Raw genomic sequence first — 19,039 nt, 5'->3', positions numbered from 1 at the left:
ACCAGTTCTGATTATGAGGCATGCCGTAGTGGGGGACTCCGGAAATTTGGACCACCTGGGGTTCTTTAACGTGCACCTAAATCTAAGTACACGGGTGTTTTCGCATTTCGCCCCCATCGAAATGCGGCCGCCATGGCCGGGATCCCCTGCTAAGCTTCACAACTTCTCTTTTCACTATGAGCAGGGCTATCCACTGAAAGTATTTTTAGCATAAAACTGTCATGGGAGCAACTGCTTAAAGGAACTCGTAAAGTATTCTTTTAAGACTCTCTTTGCCTTTATTTTATGGTTGATTATCAGCACGAAACGTGATCGCAAAGCTTGTATTTCTTGCACAACAAGAATTTTGGGAGGTTCATAGGACGTTTTCTTTCACAAAGACTGCCCCGTTCCTCTTTGCCCCAAAAATTTGCATTTTCAAACTTTGCACCATAACTGCCCTGCTATGTCAGTGTGATATTAAGAAGAAAAATTGTTATAAAAGAACTTTAGATGAGTCTCTGACTGCCTTCAGAATGCAATGCAATCATCATTGACAACTTTCAAGCAAAAGCTGTCATAACATCATGGGTGCAGTGGTATATATTCACAGTGGTAGTATTTTGCTTTTTGCTGGCTTACCCACAGACTGAGGTATTTTTGAGGTTCACAAAAAGGTGTGACTGTGGCCCGAGTTCATCGATGCAGCCTCACCTTGATGGAGAGGAAGGCAATGACGAGCGATATGACATCGGAGAGCATGTGGAAAGAGTCGGCCACCAGGGCCATCGAGTTGGTGACATAGCCAACGATGATCTCGACCAGGAAGAAGGCCGTCGTCATGCCAAACATGAGCAGCAACCGGCCCCTGCGCCCAAGCCCCACCCGGTGGCAGCAGCCCCCCATCTCTTGGCCGCTGTTCACTGCATGCTTCCTGCTGGCCGGGAGCACCACCTGCAGCAGTTGGGTCAGCTCTCACTTTGTGCGGCTTTTATGCCCTGAAGAAGTGCAATATCATACAGTACAGATCCATGTATTCATAACAAGCTGGAAAGATGCTGGACTAACAACTGACTTCATTTCCGTCTCCCAATACCAAATGGAGCATGCATGACAATGCTACAGGGTAACCATGCTTGCTACACACGACCATCCTTATCACGACTCATAAACTTCAAGATAATCATTAGAGACCGGATTTCAGGCAAATGCCTTTTTGTTCCTTGTACTCCTATCGCCCCACTTTGATATATGAGCATGAATTAGAGGTTAAGAAGGGCTTTTATAGTGTTTTTTTAGTGCCTATAAATGCCTATTTTGGCGTTTGTGCCTAAATGCCTATAAATGCCTATTTTCAATATCGACACCTATATGAACACTATTTAGCCTCAAGTTTCGCTTTCGAGTGCAGTTAGAGACCGTTATTCATGTTACCGGGCAACACTGACTATTCGGAACTCTATGAGGTTCAACCTAGTCATCTAGTTCAACCAACTTTCGGAAAACAACCGCTAGCAGCAGTGATGGGACGCGCCGCAGTTGGCGAATGCGAAACCGCGGAGAGCCATAAGGGGAAAGGAGAGTAAAGAGCAAAAAAAAAAAAAATGTGATGTGCACGCGGCTTTTGCTTTGTTTGTAATTTACTTTTTAAGGTGTTCATTGCCCGTCGGGCGTTCCTTCTCAGCGTACAAGATCATTCTCACTGACAAGAGGAAAAATTTTGAGTCCAAAAATCTGGAGATGGTGGTAGTTTGCTATTGTTTCCACAATCTTCACAGTGATTCTTAGACTACGTTTCGCGTGCTCTCCACACAGATTTCTTCAAACACGTGCACTTCAAATGGGCAGAAGTGTATTTGGCAGTGTTGGGGCGTTTTGCCTGTACAATTCCGATAATGTCATTGTATATGAGAAAATTGCCAGAGTTGTACCTAACAGTCCTTACGTAAGAACATGTTCATTTCTTAATAAATCGTAGTCTCTCTTGCATTTATTATTTGTCTGTTTCTGTTGTGTCCTAATTTAATTGCGTCTAGGCAGACATAAAGTATCGGTTTTTTAATCAGTATTCCCAGCTTTCAAGTATTCATTTTCATGCTTGTTTCACTTAATGCAACGCTCGAGTACATTGAGTACAGTGGCCATTGAACATGAATATGAGCAGTGTGCTTGTTGAATTACGCCCAATGATCGTCATTAGTCCAGCAGTTTTATGGGACAATTGCACGGCTATGTTCAATCAACTGTTGGCGCCTTTGTGCCATAATAAACAATAATATTTCTTGTTTTCCTGTAGTAGATACAGGTCGCGCACATCTTCGTTTGAAATTATTTGCATTTATGCAAAAATTTATTGTGCCTATATTTACAACGTTGGTGGCCTAAAACGTACTTTTTTAATACCTAAAGATCCGGCCTCTAGTAATCATGTTTGATGATTACCTTCAAGTGATTTGCAGTGCTGGAGCATATGTCTTGGGCAGAGAGTTTTCCCCAATATTACCTAGAGGGAAATCTGGCGTCTATTGGAGTTACCTAACAAGCGCGGTCCAACAAGCTCCATATACGCTGTGTTCTCGCCACTTATAGTTTGCGGTGAAGCGAGAAAAGGTCAATTTGTTCGCTGCTGCTGCCGCACTTCCTCACTCCAGCGTTTTGACAGTGAGTTTCTGCGGTCATCGAGCGAGATGCTACTAAAAAAAAACAAGTTTTTTCAAAAATTCATGATTTATTGTTTTCACTTGTTTTGCTAAGTTTGGAATCTCTACCGTTATGAAAATAAAAATCAAAGCCCTGACTCAACTGGAAACGGGTTAAAATTGTGTTTAAAAAGCACAAGGTAAAGGCCTGAAAGTGCACCACCTTCCAGTGTCTCGCAGCCGACAACACGTGGCCACTCGCCATTGTGGATCACATGAGGAGCTCCAACCATGCCTCATTCTCCCAATAACCATTATTTGCCTGGGCTGCTGCGGTGCAAAAAATAATTTTAAAAAAGCAAGAGTATGCTGCATTTTTCGAGCGCAGCGACTTTTTATATTTAACATTAAAACTCGTTTTTCTCAAAATGCAATTTCTGCCAACTTTTTCAGTTTGCCCATCTTGTTTTTTTGGTACTCTCTGTTTCTTGGATCTGCATGAAATTCTGCCCATGTTTTCTCTAAGGTGTGAGGAGTGCCATTATTTCCTTTAAACCTCAATATTATTTATATTGTTACATTTCCGAAGTCCCATATAAAGTTGTATATTTACAATATTTACAAGACAGGCAACAATGTACAAACAAGATGGATGTTGAGACCGATTTTACCTAGACACATCAAATCATCGTCTTTTGACTTTGGCGCCATTCTTGGTTGCGCCTTAACAAAACCCCCGCCTATAAAGGTGCCGTCTCGGCGCCAGCTATAATGGAGGTGAACTCACGGCAAAGTAAGGCTTCAGTCGAGACATATGTACAATGGCAGTAGGGACACGCGAGTCCGGCGGAGCAATCTCGTAGTTGACATCACCAAGCTGCTGCAATATTGTGTATCAGACAGCATTAGACAGCTCTGAAGTGGCAACGGCGCATACAGAATGAACTCCAAGATGAGCGAGTTCGTCGCGGACTATTGCCTGCACAAATGGTGCTGTAGGCATGTTGTTTGGTTCAGCGGGGCAGGAAGGAAAGGCTGCAGGAGCCATGGCTTCAAGTTCTCGCCGTACTATCCGCGTCATGTCGCCAGATGATCATAATCGCTGCATTCATAGCCTGTCGTCACAAGAGAATGTCGCAGCTGTGTTCGGCAGACGTACGAACAGTGTTGAAATGCGGCGGCTCTTGGCCTGCTCAAAGCGTTGATACTCTTTTATGATGTCTTGTACTACAATGTACAATAAAAGATGGCTGCCGACATGTCAAATCATCATTTTCTGACTTTGGCGCCATTCTTGGTTGCGCCGTAACAATATATATGAGAAAAATTGTAAGTAAACACTTTTTGGGGCCTAGGTATTATGGACTTCCCAGGTTCTAATGTTTTGTGTTATAAAATATTTGATACACATTTCCTACTTAGCTTTCGGCATTCTACAGTTCAATTGGAGGAATATGAACTATCATCATCATCAACAACAATGAACTATCAGTGGTCCATAAATACGGAAGTAGAATGATGGAAAAGGGAAAGGGGGGGGGGGGGCAAGAGGCCTGTGTTTTACACTTTGACATGGTGCTTAACAAGAAGTATGCAACTTGCATGAACACTAATTATATATGTGACATCAGCCTAAAAAAAACTCTATAAACAGTCCAAGTTTCATTGCTCTAGAGTGAATATTTTAAAAAAAAGGTGTCTTCGAGTAGCATCTACCCTTGAATTTAGTTAGTAAGCAAATGTTTACAAATTTATACGGCCAATAAAACTGCTATCCTTATTTCGTATAGCTGTCTACTAATTTGCTTTGCTTTTCGGGCGAAACTGCGACTTTTTAAAGCATTTGTTGTATGGAAGCTTTAGTCTATGGAGTTGTAAAACCCCACAATAATCGTGCACACACACACAGACACACACACACACAGACAAAAGGTTGAAAAGAGCATAATAGCATGTACATGACCACCAAGAAAAGCATAGTGGATGTTTGGTGCTGATATTCTTTTCACACGTATGATGTCCTTTGTTTTCATATTTTTTAAAATATTTGCGAAGCAAGAAGCAGTCCAGGAAGATATAGTAGGGAGCATTTTTGATGTTTTCAATGAGCAATGCTTACATTTATAAATTGAAACATCAGCACACATGGGCTCTTGATTGCAGGCGAGGTCACTCTAAACTAGAGGCACAGTTAGATCCTGTGTTTTGTCTGCCCTAACCAAATCTTGCCCACATATCATAGTGTTTTCTGTTCACAGATTCAAAAACTGCGACTGCAAAGCAGCTATCCGGCTATTCCGAGTGGGAAAATTTCATTTTTTTCAGTCATGATAAGGGAAAAAACTTTTTAGGCCCCAGGAATAAGTGCTTCGCTGCCACCCCATATATTCACAGGGTGCCCCGTGGGATGCAGAAGTGCACTTCTAGGTAGAGTTCATATTTTCATGGTTATTATTTCATTTCATTTCTCATCTTACAGTAAAGATGTAGAAAAAAGCTGTGCCAGGACAGCAAGCCTAATGTTCAGCAGGGGAGCCCAGTACTGGAACTTGTACAATTTTAAAACATAAACAAGTACACCAAGGAATCACCAAAAAATACACAAAACAGCAATGTGTACACATAAGCGAACCTAAGCCATGTTATTTAAATACATACTATGAAGTTCTTCGCGCGAACAGGAAAACAAATAAAAATTAATGACAGCATAGCCATTGAGAAGAGACGGAAGAGTATAGCGAAGGTGTTCTTTTCCAAGATTAAGTCGAGGTATGGGTACTATCCATTCCTCGCCATGCCTTGTTGGATAGCCTAATGCCTTTTTCCTTAGTTCAGCTAATTCCCTGATGTTGGTTATATTAATTCTAATTTCCGATTTAAAGATGACACTAAGACGATATTTATAAAGGTTATGTACTTTAATCACTCTAGAGTGACTAAATAAAGCTGCACTCGGATGTCTGTATGATGTAATATACACATGTCGGAGATACCTTTTTTTTGGATTAAATGAATGCGCTCAAGGTTAGTAAACGTTGCAGTACCCGAAACTAACTGGCAATAATTTAAATATGAGCTGAAGATTGAGTTGTAAATCAGCATCTTAGTTTGTGTAGGAAGGGTATATTTTAAACGACCATAGGCACCAATGATTTGAGCTATTTTGCTTAATACGTAATTAGTGTGACAATCCCATCACATATTCAAAGAAAATATTACCCCTAGGCATTTGAACGGCTGTACTATTTCTACAGGACGTCAATTTAAAATAATATCTTCATGCGGTGGGATCAGTTTATTTTTCGGCCTAAAAATGACAGCCTTAGTCTTACCCTCATTGATTTTCATTGAATTATCTGCTGACCAATCCTCGAGAGCTTTCTTTGCGACATTACATTGGTCAATAAGTTCGGAAATGTTATTACTGGCAAAAAATAGACTCGTATCATCTGCATAGATGACAAACTTTGCATTATGGCTAATACTTATATTGTTTATAGGAATGTTGAAGAATAAAGGTCCTAGTGTACTTTATATGAAGCCTTTATCCCGATACCAGAGTTATAACGATAATGTTTTTTTGCCTAAATGAGTGTTGCATATGTCCATGACATGGTCTGCGTTTTCAGCAGTGTTGAGTAAGCGCCAAGTTTACGTGCCCTTTTCCAGCTATCCGCTTGCTGATGTCTGCTTAGTGCAGAGGCAGCATTTTGCAGTGGATTTACAGTTGTGAGCATTACTTGGCTGTTTTGTTCACAATAAGGTCGAGGTAAGCAATGTCAGTGGCAATGCTATAAAGAAAGTGTACTGCAAAAAAAAAAAAAAACAGCATTGCCATTTGTCGCCGCTATGGTGGAAATATACTTCAGAGCTTACTGAGTAGCCGAGTATATTGTGAATTTATTGTCATCTCTTTGTATTGCTACACACTAAATCTGTCCAAAAATTTTTTTTTCAACCATAATACAAGAAATACAAGTTACAGAAACTTAAATGAGCTCATCATTAAGCTTCCAGGGCTATAACATTTTCTTTTTTAAATTCGAGATATTGGTAATTTTGCTAATAATTAAGAGCATATAAAAACATGGCTATGGCTAATAATTGATTAAGACCACTGTAGGTGTAGGGCATCTGATCATTTCCCTCGAGGAAAACAAGCCTCGCCTCATAGCAATGGTTTCTCTGACAATGCCGTTTACCATGCAGTAGGTCTGAAGACAAGCTTCAAATAGTGCCGATGCTATACTCGCAGACAACTTTCTGTGGCAATGAAGGGTAAGCAAAGCGCACACAAGTGAGAGTGCTTCCGAAAAGAATCCCGAATTTTAATCCACATTGGTTTAGGCTGGGGAGAGAAAACAGCTTATTTAGAGAATTTAGAGACTTTCAATACCAAGGTTGAAGAAGTTGGCCTCAAATGACAAGTTCTCTGTACCACTTTATGTGGAGGTTTTATTCTGGCTGCTCTTCAGTCTTCTGGTTAAGTGCCTTCTTTGGTGCCCGACAGTACACCAGTGTTTCACACAACACTCCAATTTTGTAAATCCTTTCAAGGCCGAATTTTTCGTACACGGCACATCTGTCCACTAATGCAGTTTTTTTACAAGGTTGCAAATGTTTCCTGTAATAATTTCAGAATTTTAAGTAAAATTTGGAGAAGTACACTGGTGGGAAGCACTATTCTTTCCACTGCCCAATTGGTGCACCATTCCCTTTTTTTTTATATTAGCCTAGAATTAGTATTAATATTAGCCTAGAATTTTCATATTAGGCTCAAGGGCCTTCTCATCACCGCAGAACACCACACCAAGGACATCCAACTAAGCACCAACAGCCCTGCAGTTGACCCGCATCTCCATCTCTGGGAGGCCAAAAGAAGCCTCCTGAGGAGGTGGAAGAGGCAGAAACTCAATAGAAAACTTAAGCAACTAATCGTCCTTCTCACCATACAGGCCCAAGATAACGCGGAGCAACTTATCAGGCAAAATTGGCACACCTTTTGCGACAGCTTACAAGGAACACTCAGCACCAAGAAAACCTGGCACCTTCTACGCGCTCTCTCAGCTATCGACCGCACCAAAACACAACAAAGGCAAGATCTGCGCAGACTAATCCACAACCTCGCTGGATCGGAGCACGAGCTCCTTCGTGAACTTCAGCAGACACTTAGCAGCGCCAAGCCCACTTCGTCGGCGAGCAGCAAGGCATACGACGGCGCACCAAACCCAGACCTGGATCGACCATTCACGCAAGCAGAGCTCCACGCAGCCTTAGCCAAACTCACTAGAAACACCAGTCCCGGCAATGACAGAATCACTAATAAGCTCCTACGCAACCTCCCGCAATAGGCCGCAACAGCACTGCTCCAGTACTACGACTGATGGGAAAAGGGGGACCTACCAGCAGCCTGGAAGCATTCAGAGGTCACCATGATCCCCAAACCCAACAAACCCCTTCGCATCGAAAACCTCCGTCCCATCTCCCTCACGTCCTGCATGGGCAAACTCCTCGAGCACATGGTGCACGACCGGTTAACCCCATACCTCGAGGACAACGCATACTTGCCGCACACCATGTTTGGATTCTGACAGCCTTTCACCACGACCACCTTGATCACAGATGCAAGTCATCAATCCTGGCAATCAACGTAAAGGGCGCATTCAACAATGTAAGCCACGAAGCCATCCTCCGCAACCTCGAAGATACAGGCTGAGGAGCCCGGATCTATAACTACATCAGCAGCTTTCTGACACACCGAACAGCAACAGTAGGCATCTGTAACCTCCACAGCGATGAATTTCGGCTACCCAACAAAGGAACCCCACAACGATCAGTCCTCAACAACCACTCCTTTTCAACATCGCAATGATCAAGCTGCCAAAACAACTCAATGCCATCCCAAACCTATGTCATGCCCACTACGCCGACGACATCACACTCTGGACCAAAGCACCTACTACTGGACAACAAGAACGCAGTCTACAAGAAGCCATCGTTACCATCGAAAGATATCTCCGAGACTGCGGTCTCCAATGTGCAGCTGAAAAGTCGGAGCTTCTCGTCCTCAGAGCATGGACGCGAGGACGACCGGCCAACTATATCGAACCAGATCCTAGCGTCTCCCTCAACGGAACCAAAATCCCTGCAGTCGACTCCCTTCGCGTACTCGGTCTTCACATCCACAAGGACGGATCAGGAGCGGCCACTCTCCCGCGTCTCCAACGTACACTGTCACAAGTTACGCACCTCGTTAAGAGGATAACAAACCAAAGAAGCAGACTCAAGGAGGAAGACACACTAAGGATAATTCAAGCCCTCCTAACTAACCGTATCGCCTATGGCACTCCCTACCTCACACTCAAGCCGGCTGAAATCAAGAAACTCAATGTCATCATTCGAAAGGCAATCAAAGTAGCCTTGACCCTCCCGCCCACAGCATCAACAGAGAAACTCCTCAAGCTCGGCGTCCACAATTTGTGGGAAGAGCTCTCCGAGGCTCATAAAATCAGCCAACTAGAGCGACTCAAGCTCACTCACACCCACCGGACGTGAAGTTCTGCGCTACCTCAACTACAGTGAAAGCTGCATTGCCGAACTAGACCAGAAAGCAAGAATCCCACCTGCACTTCCGTGAGTGTATCAGCGTTGCATGTATACGCGCAATATGCATCCGACTTACCAGAAGGAGTGTCGGCAAAGCAGAATCTGCGCACTCAGCAAGAAATATGCGACAAACCCTGATACAAGGTACACCAATGCTGCCCGGTATATTAAACGAAACGCCTTTGCCCTAAGTGTCACGGATCATCAAGGCAAAGAACTCGCCGCTGTCACCATCTGGGCAAGAGCCGCCGAGACTGCAGAGGAAACGGCAATCGCTCTGGCGATAACTTGGCCTGAAGTAGCCGTAATCCTCACTGATTCCCCAAGCAGCAGCTCACAACTATCAAAAAGGACCCCATATCAGAAACCGCACTCAAGATATTAAAATCACATTGCACGCGCCCCGCTCCCCGACACCCACATCAACTGGATTCCAGGCCATCAGGTTATGACAGGAAATGAGGCGGCACACGCCGCTGCCCGCAAGCATACCAGCCTGGCTTTCCCGCCATCCCACTCCAGGCCGACCACCAACGTTGAAGACATCGCCCTAAAGTACTCAAAGCTTCTGCAACACCACCGACTCAGCAGAAGAACGTACCCATCACCACACAAGAAGCTGAGCAAAGAGGAAGGAGTCATCCTCTGCCTCCTACAGACAAACACCTATGTACACGGAATAATCATGCATAGGCTCTATCCTATGCAGTACTCATGCACCCACTGCGACGTCGCAGACACCCTGCAACACATGGTCCAGGATTGCCCACTGCGTGACACATCCCCAAACCCCAGCTTACAAGTTCAACAAGACGACACCAAGACAAAAGAGCACCCCAACTCAGCGCACTTCAATACCACCACTGAAACGTGGGAGGCGAAGCTTTCCTCTGACGACCTGGACGACCAATGCAGTCTTGTCGCCCAGGCCAAGGAGGCAGCCCCGGAGGGTTCCTGGAATAAGGAATCCTTCCACCTAGGGTGAACCGGGTCCTGCCTCGGATTACCGTTTCAGAAGATAAAAGTTTATTTCTCTATCTCTCTCTCTTAGCCTAGAAACTACGCAACACGCGAGCTCGCTTTCTCCTAAAGAAAAAAAAACTTCACTTTCTGCCACAATGGCTGAAGCAGGGGTCTGCACCTAGTGGCACAGTGCAGCCCTAGCAAATGTACCTCATCCACTTCCTTGTTACCTGTACATGTTACAGAGCCGGCACGTATCTATAACAAAATAGATTTGCAGTAAATTTTGAACAAACGACGCTTTTTTTTTCTTGTTGCTCAGAAAATTGTTTGAAAGCTTTTACACACTTTTCAAAGTTGCAACTCGAGCAAAATGATCAAGCAGACAGCACTGCCGAGATTGGCTAAAATCATGGGAAAGCAGATCTTGGGCTTTCGTTCCTTCGGGGCTAATAAATGTTATTTCTCTCTCTCTCTCTATTGTAGCGAAGAGCTAGTGGGTCCGGCTCTAGCGGGCCCAGACGTTAGTGGGTTCAGCGCTTTTGCTCGGCAACGGCGCTCTTGCTTGAAAGCCGTGTCTCGTTTGACTGTCGCCACTGCGCTACTCCGAACTCTAATAAACCCTTTATAATATATATATATATATATATATATATATATATATATATATATATATACATATATATAGCACGAGCACCCTTGCCGAGCAAAAGCGCTGGACCCACTTGCGTCTGGACCCACTAGAGCCGGACCCACTAGCGTCTCTCTTCACTACACTATATTTTATGGCGACAGAAGGTGCTACTGCATTTTAACCAATTTTACATTTCTGGGAGATGGCAACTGTGGTGGGAATAATGCGGCCTTCCCACCACCCTCAGAAGGGTTACCTTCCCTCCTGTAATAACTGGGCTGACAGCACTAACCCATCATGAATGAAAGCACTTGAGATGCCATCTAGTCCTGGAGCTTCAGAAAAATTGAAAGGGGGGGGGGAGGGGAATGAAACAAAAAAGAACTGACAAAATGATGCTAAGTAAATGAAGAGGTATTTAGTGTCATGCTGAATGTACGTTACTTCAATCAAAAGGATTCTCAGGCTTGGCAAGAAGTCAGCTGGTAAGACCCACCCGGTAACCCCTTCAGGGATAAAACCAAAATTCTAAATAACTGCTCAAGAGAACAAGTTACAGTGTTTCTGAGAACTTTTCAAAGAGAGTTGTAGAAATGAGGAAGAAGTTATGGAACTCAGCTGCAGAGGAAAGGAAAAGGGGCTGCAAGGTCAAGCTCATTTTTTATAAAGTAAAAATGAATATCATTCTGTACGTCTGGAACGAGGAAAGTAATGAAAGGTACAAATGTGGCAACGAATCAAGACCAGCCAATGACTTCCACAGACAGCGTGCATATTGGTGCTTTAAAATAGTTAATGTGCACAAAGCATGTTGGAGGCACTAGAAACATTGATCTTGGAGGATGAACCTGACCTTACTGTAATTACGGATACATGGCTAGACAACAACATATCTGATGTAGAAGTTACTCCCCCAGAGTATAACACAGTCCGGAAGGATAGATCAGGAAGGGGTGCAGGCATTGCTATCCTAATTAAACAAAACATAGCATTCCTTATTACACCAGTTCCAAGTGACATCGAAACCGTTTGGATCAAAGCTAATTTAAGTAATCGTGGTGTCTTCATTGGAGATGCATACAGAGCTCCAAATACGACAACAGAACAAATCCTTTCTCTTCGTAAGTTCATGGATTCTAAATTTAAACAGGATGACAATATTGTGCTTTTGGATGATTTTAATCGTCCAGATAGTGATGGGAATGACTATTTACCTGGTAAAACAGATGTAGAGAGCAGTGACAATTTCTTGGAATTAATATTTTGTTAGAACCTAGTGCAAGTTGTAAATATACGCAGATATGTGCAACAGGATTGTCTATTCAAGATTTTATCTTGGTGTCTAATACCTTTACTAGCTCTATAGACCCTTTTCGTGGTGATCCCCTGGGCTTTGCCATGTTTTATCATGTTGTCCACTGCTTGCCTCCATGTTTACAATGGCTCTGTACGATGCCGGTGCAGCTCAGCAAAGCTCTGGTTCAGTGGAAATCGCAGACAGTGACTGGTAGGACGACACAAAGCTTTGGCCAGTTTCAAAGGACATGCAAATGCTTTCGGAGCACATTTGCCTTGTCCAAATGGCGCGAGCAGCGTATATGGTGATTGTACTAAAAGCGGCACTAGAAATGTATTCCAAGCTGTCCAAATTCCCCCTTATAAATTAAATCGGGATCAGCGTGTTTTGCACTTCCTTATTTATTTGGAAAAACTTTGAAGCAGCAGCTTGTCATGTTTTCGACTTCGTGATGTTCCTCGGTGCGGTCACTCCCCAATTGTTTATTTTCTGCCTAATTGATCGTGGGTGGGCTCTGCTGCTGTTCATGCTGGGCACGAGGAGGGCTTGGAACACAACTGTTCTCTATGTTGTAATAGCTTGAACCAAAGATGTATTATCGTTAGTCACTCACTTACTTCGTGAACCGTCACAACACATTCAGCTTCCAACATTCATGTATTGTAGGTGTAGTCACCGTTATGCACGCTTTGGCGCATCGTTTCAAGTGTGCACCCATGCACTTATTCTTGATATTGTTACGCGAATGAATGATTAAGCACTGGAGACCATCTACAAAGTATATTTACAAAGGATAACTGCAGCGCTGGCCAATTCAGCCGACAGCTTGAGAGCCAGAAGCAGTTCGTCTTCGTCAGGGCACGCGGGCCCACAAGAAACACGCAATATGCATGTACCAATATGTTGGCGATGGAGTGGGCATGAGTTTGCGTGTGAGTTGGGGTAGATGCGTAAATAATGTGCGAGAAACTTACTATACCATAGGCAGCTCCATTCATCACTGTGTAACGAGCGGTACTTGCCGGCACTCTGCGGTGGAAGTCCTTTGTTTAGAAGTTAGCAATACAACGCTGATGGATGAGTAATTTTTTTTTTTTTTTATCGTTGACGAAAGCCATGCATTGCGAAGGGTCGGCAACACAGGCAGTCCTTTCGTAGCAGCGGTCCGGAAGTTGGGCCACACAGAGTCATTCTGTTCCTTAAAATACCAGTTACTATTTTTGCAGCCAACTACTGCACACATCTTCCCTCTAATGTTCCACATTTAGCAGCATGAATGAAGTACAGTGTGTTAGCGATCACCCACTTGCATTTCCGACAGCCTATGACCATCACGCAGCAGCAGGGACAGAAGCGGTAATGATTTCACATTTGCCTGAGGCAACGTGTGGCGAGACACTGGAAGCGCCATCTCAATCTTCTAGAGTAAACTGCTCCGCGAAAAGGGTCTATAAAGGAATGCCAAGTCAACAAAGCTATAGCTGATCATAAAATGGTTATGCTTTCTCTTCACATGTCCCCACTCTATTTTCATAAGGAATCACCGAACAAGATAACGAACTTTCATGCTGCTGGTGATGTAAATATATTAGACTATCTTGAACATTCCATGGAAGAGTTCACTACTATTTATGAATCCAAGTGTAGCATGGACAGGTTATGGGAATATTTTTCATTTGTAGTAGCTCATGGTATTGAGAATTTTATTCCCAAATGCAACAATAAGAGACAGCATAAAAATCCATGGATTATTAGAGAAATAGTCCATGCGAAGCGAACGACCCAAAGAAAAAGGAAGGCATGTTTCAAAAATTCGAGCCCTGAAATATTGAATGCACTACGTCAAATGAGGAAAGAACTTAATAATCTTGTTCGGGAATCAAGGCACAACTTCTTCAACATGATGAAGAAACAATTTTTCAGATGCACCAGCCAAATTCTGCCAATAGGTTAATCCATCAACAATATATAACTGCGCATATGAAAAGTTATGCAGGAGCGCACGGAAAGATTTAAAGCTTTTTTTTTTCGTCAGTTTACACTCGAGATGACAGAACAGTACCGAACTAGCCTGCTTCTCCCGACTGTCCTTCAGCTAACATCATAATTACTGAAGGTGTCCTGATCCTTCTAATGTGTATTAACATTAAGAAAAGCACCAGTACAGATGGCATTCCTAATGGCTTTTTATACCGGTACAGTGAGTGGCTAGCTAAATACCTAACAATCATTTTTCAGTCATCCATTAGCCAAAGTAGCTTTTCTAGAGCTTGGAAACAGGCTAATATAGTACCTATTCATAGAGGTAGCATCACGGCAGACATAGGTAACTACAGGTTCATCGCCTTTGAGCACCTGCTATATATAAGCTACTGGAGGACATTGTTAGCAATCACCTTCCAAATTACCTCTAACCACAATTTAATATCATCTATTCTGCATGGATTCTGTAAGGGTCTGTCAACAAGAATGCAGTTCGTTGAATTAGTTCATAAGCACTGAAACAATAACAGTAGACAGACAGACATTTCTTGGATTTTGCCAAAGCCTTTTATAAAGCCTCCCACCCAAAAATGTTCTGGAAAACTGATGGTTTGTTTGAAAAAATTACGAGATAACTAACTGGTTCATATATTTAGTCACGGGAACAACATGCTGAAATAGATGGCTGTAAATCAAACCTCCTGCCAGTAGAAACTGGGGTGCCCCAGGGCAGCATGTTGGGAACCCTCCTATTCCTGGAGTCACCATAAGGTATACGGAGTTGGTGTTGCTGTTGTTGTGCAGCCCAGTTTATGCAAATATACTGCAAAGCGCAGGATGATTTCTCACGCTGCTGTATCGGCCAATTACTAGAAACAAAGGATGCGAGTCAGCTCCGCGAAGAGGGGACGCGGGGAACACCCACACATGGAAAGAAATGCGGCTTAATGGTTGCGCCGTAGAAGAGCCGCCAAATGCGCACCCTCGCTCAGAACAAAAGGAAAGAGGTTCGAGCTGAATGGGAAGCGTTATGGAAGCCCGGGGCCGTCTAGCGCCCCCGGGCTTCCCAGATGTCCCGTTGACATTCTCGGCCGCTACTGTGGTTTGTTTGTGGGCCTCGCCGCCGGACAGGGAAGCGTAGTCACGGAAGTTGGGCGACGCGACACTGGGCCATCTGGTTTCAGTGTCAGTGTTTGGCATCCACGCGCGCCTTTTGAGAATGCCTTGAGAAAACGGGGATGGTTTTACAACCACTTAGCCAGCTGCGACCGATGGCCGCTTTTGTGTGCCATCGCCATCGGGTCACAATTACGGCGTTCGGGGGTGTTCAAGCAGCCCGGCCCACAGCTGCACGGAGTGACCGAGTTTTTTTAGTGCTGGCAGCTAAGCAGCCCATTGTCAGGCACACATATCGTCAATAGCCGTGGCTTCGCTGGAACATTCTCGCAGCTGGTGTGGCAGCTTCTTTGCAGGAAACGTTTAGCCCGCGGGCTGATGCGTAGACAAAGATTACAAGTGCAAGCTCGAGCCTGGCTTCCAGTGTCAGCGGACATCAAAGCCAATAAAAAAAAAATGCTAAGATTAATGCTTTACCAAAGTTTCGTTCGTCTGAAACTCGAATATGCATGTGCAGTTTGGGATCCGGCTCACAGCACTCATTCAATCCATAGAATTCCTTCAGAATCAATCAGCCCGTTTTATCATGTCGAACTATTCACGTACCGCTAGTGTCTCGCAGATGAAATCGTCACTTAGCCTTCCTAACCTTCAAACTCGGCGCAACATCTCATGCCTTTGTTTATTTCACGAAGTGTTCCATCACCGTTAACTAAATGAGCAACTCATTTCACAGCCAGTGTACGTATCATCCCGTATCGATCACAGCGATAAGGTAGCTGTTCCTCGTGGTCACACTGACATGTTCCTGACTTCATTTCTTTTATCATAAAATAAGTCTTAAGGGAAAGAAATTTAACATGTTACAAGCCTTTAGCAATGCGCCCTGACATCCATACAGGCATGCAACTTGTACCTCACTTTCTTACACCAGCCCACACATTACGAACCAACTAGCACTGTACTTGAAAACTACCCTGTGCACAAGATCTCGTACTGTTCTTAAAACCAAGGAGGCTGCTCTCCCTGAATTAGTGCCCAAAATGTAGAAGACCACATTGTTGTGGTCCAAATAAAGCAGTTATTAATGCACATGAAATCTGACCCTTTTGTAGTTGCTACCCACAAGTAACAGTTTGAAAATAACCTTTAAGTCATTTTGAATTCTTGTTTAATAAAACACCTGCAATAAATCAAAGCTGAAATTCATAACATTTCAAAAACACCTTGAACTGGTGAACGAAACTTCTTGTACAATACTTTTTGTTTAATATGCAGACGAGGGTCCCAAAGTCAGAATAGAATACCAAATCAAGAAATATGATCATCATGGCATTAAATCTTGATGGATGGCGCCAACGCACAGTTTGGGAATATATTTTATATTTTTGTGGGTATGTGAACAGTTATAAGGTTCAATTTGCTAGCATCAAGATGCGAGCTCCACATCAGGAAAGCAGTACTTGCTTTCCAACGTGACACAAGTGTTAGGCTAGTCTTGAGACAAGATACCAGACCAATAAGAAAACAGGGAATTCTATAGTTACATACTGATGGCATATTCGGGTAGTCGCTTGAGAGTGCTCGGCAGTGCCAAGAAAGGTAGTCATATAACGCCTTTAAAGCTGTGTTACAAGAATAACCGGGTAAGGCTGTGAAAATCTGGCTTCGTCATCAGTGGAGCCCGCTTATGCTGGCAGTAACACTTTATAGTTGCCCTTTTACATAACATTTGTAGCAATGCCAGAGCGCACTGAAACAACCACCCCCGACTATGCCACGAGCGTACAATTGAGAAAAATGATGCACTCACTCATTACCTACTCGTTCAGAACTCGTCGCTTACGACGAACGCAAGCAAATGGTACAGAATTAATGCAAACAGGCACTTATCTCGCATGAGCGCAGTGACACCATATGATGTCAACACACGTGCATGGCGAATGGTGCAGTTTACCTTCGTGCGGTTACGCGAACCCTGTCAGATCGTGCAAGGCGGTCTTTGAGGTTACCGCCAAACGCAGACTTTATTTCCTTGAATCGACAAGTTAACAGGCGTGCTGCAAGGCGCCTTTTCGCTGAGCTCACCGCTGAGTCGCCGTCGGCTTTGAGCATGTCGCTGTCGCTGCTCGTCGGTCGACGACAAGGTGCATAACCCCGCTCGCGAAGGCGTACGACTGCGCTTCCGGCGAGGGTGCGCAACCGCGACTCTTCTTCGGCCACCCCCGAGGTCAAGCGGAAACTGCTGACTCACCTCGGGACGCCTTGTGGAAGCCCCTCGGGGCGGCGGGGTTCACGGCGCTGCCTTGTTGGGGTCGTCACCACCGCGCTATCACCTCACTCCTATCGCAGCACGCATCACCACTCGCCGCGAGAAAGGCTGCGCTTCTTTGCACACATCACCGAGCCCACTTTGCGCACCGCACCACTGGACGATTTCGCCACCACAAGCACCAACACGTCCGTTTCCGCTTGGGTTACGACGCCGCCGCAGGCTCCAAAAATGCGCCTTCGCTGGCGTCCACCCCGGTCGACGGATGCAAAAGTGGGAGGCGCCTTCATGCGCCGGCACGTCTCCGCCGAGGGCGCCGCGATCAGCCTTCGAGCCGGTGAACACTTTGCATCGGCAGCGGGAGTCGCTTGACGAGAACCTTCACCCAAGCGTCAGATGGCTGGGCCATCCGGTATTCCTATTCCGACGAGGACTGACCTTCGCATCCACAGCAGAAGGCATCAGTTGGAAAATTCGCTCATACAGCGCCAACCTGTGGCCCATCCGGGCGTGTCGCTGGCATCGACTTGCAATACGGTCGAGTGGGACGAGCGGCTGGGGCGGCGCAGCTGTGCTGACTGCCCGGCGTCGTACATCGGGGAAACCAAAAATCTAAAAGAAAGAATCAGACAACATGAAAATGACGTCGGAACATTCAACCGAATACGCCGTCGCCAAACATTCCGAAGACGCCGACCACAAGATTTCTTCGACCACAAGAAACCCAAATCCTTCAAACAGAGGCAAACTGGCGAAGAAGGCTACTACTACAGTGTACTAGAATGTTCTAGTTCTAAGTACTAGACATTCTAGTTCACTATACTACTACTGCAGTCATGGCACATTCAGAACACGGCGGGTAAATATAAACCGCGTGAAGGGCATCCTTCCATCTTTGTATGTTCATGGCCTTGCAGACGCGACGAAAGGAAGAAAGGACCCCCCGCTCTAGGTTAGCAACACCAAAACATCTCGTCCCCCCCCCCCCCTTCCCCCCCTGTCCCCCACCTTACGCTCTCTCCCCCTTCCTCTCCGAATTGATTCCGAAACGTTGGGCGACCCTGCAATGCAGTTTGGTTTAGGGTGCCTCGATGCCCAACGCCGCCGTCCAGGGTGGAGACAACCCCGCTGGCGCCGCCATATTGTGTCACACGAGCTGAGACTCAGCTACGCTTGCGTTCATAAAGTGTTACTCGCGGCGCGCTTCCAAGTGCTTTGCCTTGATGAGGATTTTTTTATCGGTGTCCCATCTGCATATCTTTATAACCAATAGCCGTTAACTCGTCGAAGGTCGAAGACGTGAATGTATGGCGCCGGGAACATGCCCCAAGTTGCCTAATTCAATCACATTTAATATGCCGTGTGTATGTTTAAAATACGCACTAATCTTTTTTTTTCTTTTTTTTTTTTGCGCTTCGATGCTTGGTATATAAGGTTTGCGACCCCCTGTGTGTGGAAGTTTTTCTTTTTCGCTGTTGTATTTTGGTTTACACGTCACGCCTCCTTTACCGTAGCCAGCCACTCGCGCACGGCGGTTAGTTTCCCTTGCG

The 19,039-nt window shown here is 44.8% G+C and overlaps 1 protein-coding gene across 1 annotated transcript; it reads right to left on the bottom strand.

Annotated features, from left to right (window-relative positions):
- Positions 1 to 675: 675 nt before the first annotated feature.
- Positions 676 to 18,302, bottom strand: LOC119435701 (uncharacterized). The gene is made up of 2 exons (XM_037702437.2): positions 17,306 to 18,302; positions 676 to 933 (listed from the first exon to the last, which is right to left on the bottom strand). The coding sequence occupies exons 1-2, from the start codon at positions 17,330 to 17,332 to the stop codon at positions 676 to 678; spliced, it is 285 nt and encodes a 94-aa protein (XP_037558365.1). The 5' UTR covers positions 17,333 to 18,302.
- Between the last annotated feature and the right edge of the window lie 737 nt (positions 18,303 to 19,039).

This window comes from Dermacentor silvarum, unplaced genomic scaffold (genome assembly GCF_013339745.2).
Source record: "Dermacentor silvarum isolate Dsil-2018 unplaced genomic scaffold, BIME_Dsil_1.4 Seq845, whole genome shotgun sequence".
In the NCBI taxonomy this organism is placed as follows: Eukaryota; Metazoa; Arthropoda; class Arachnida; order Ixodida; family Ixodidae; genus Dermacentor; species Dermacentor silvarum.
This window is presented reverse-complemented; position numbering and strand designations above follow the sequence as displayed.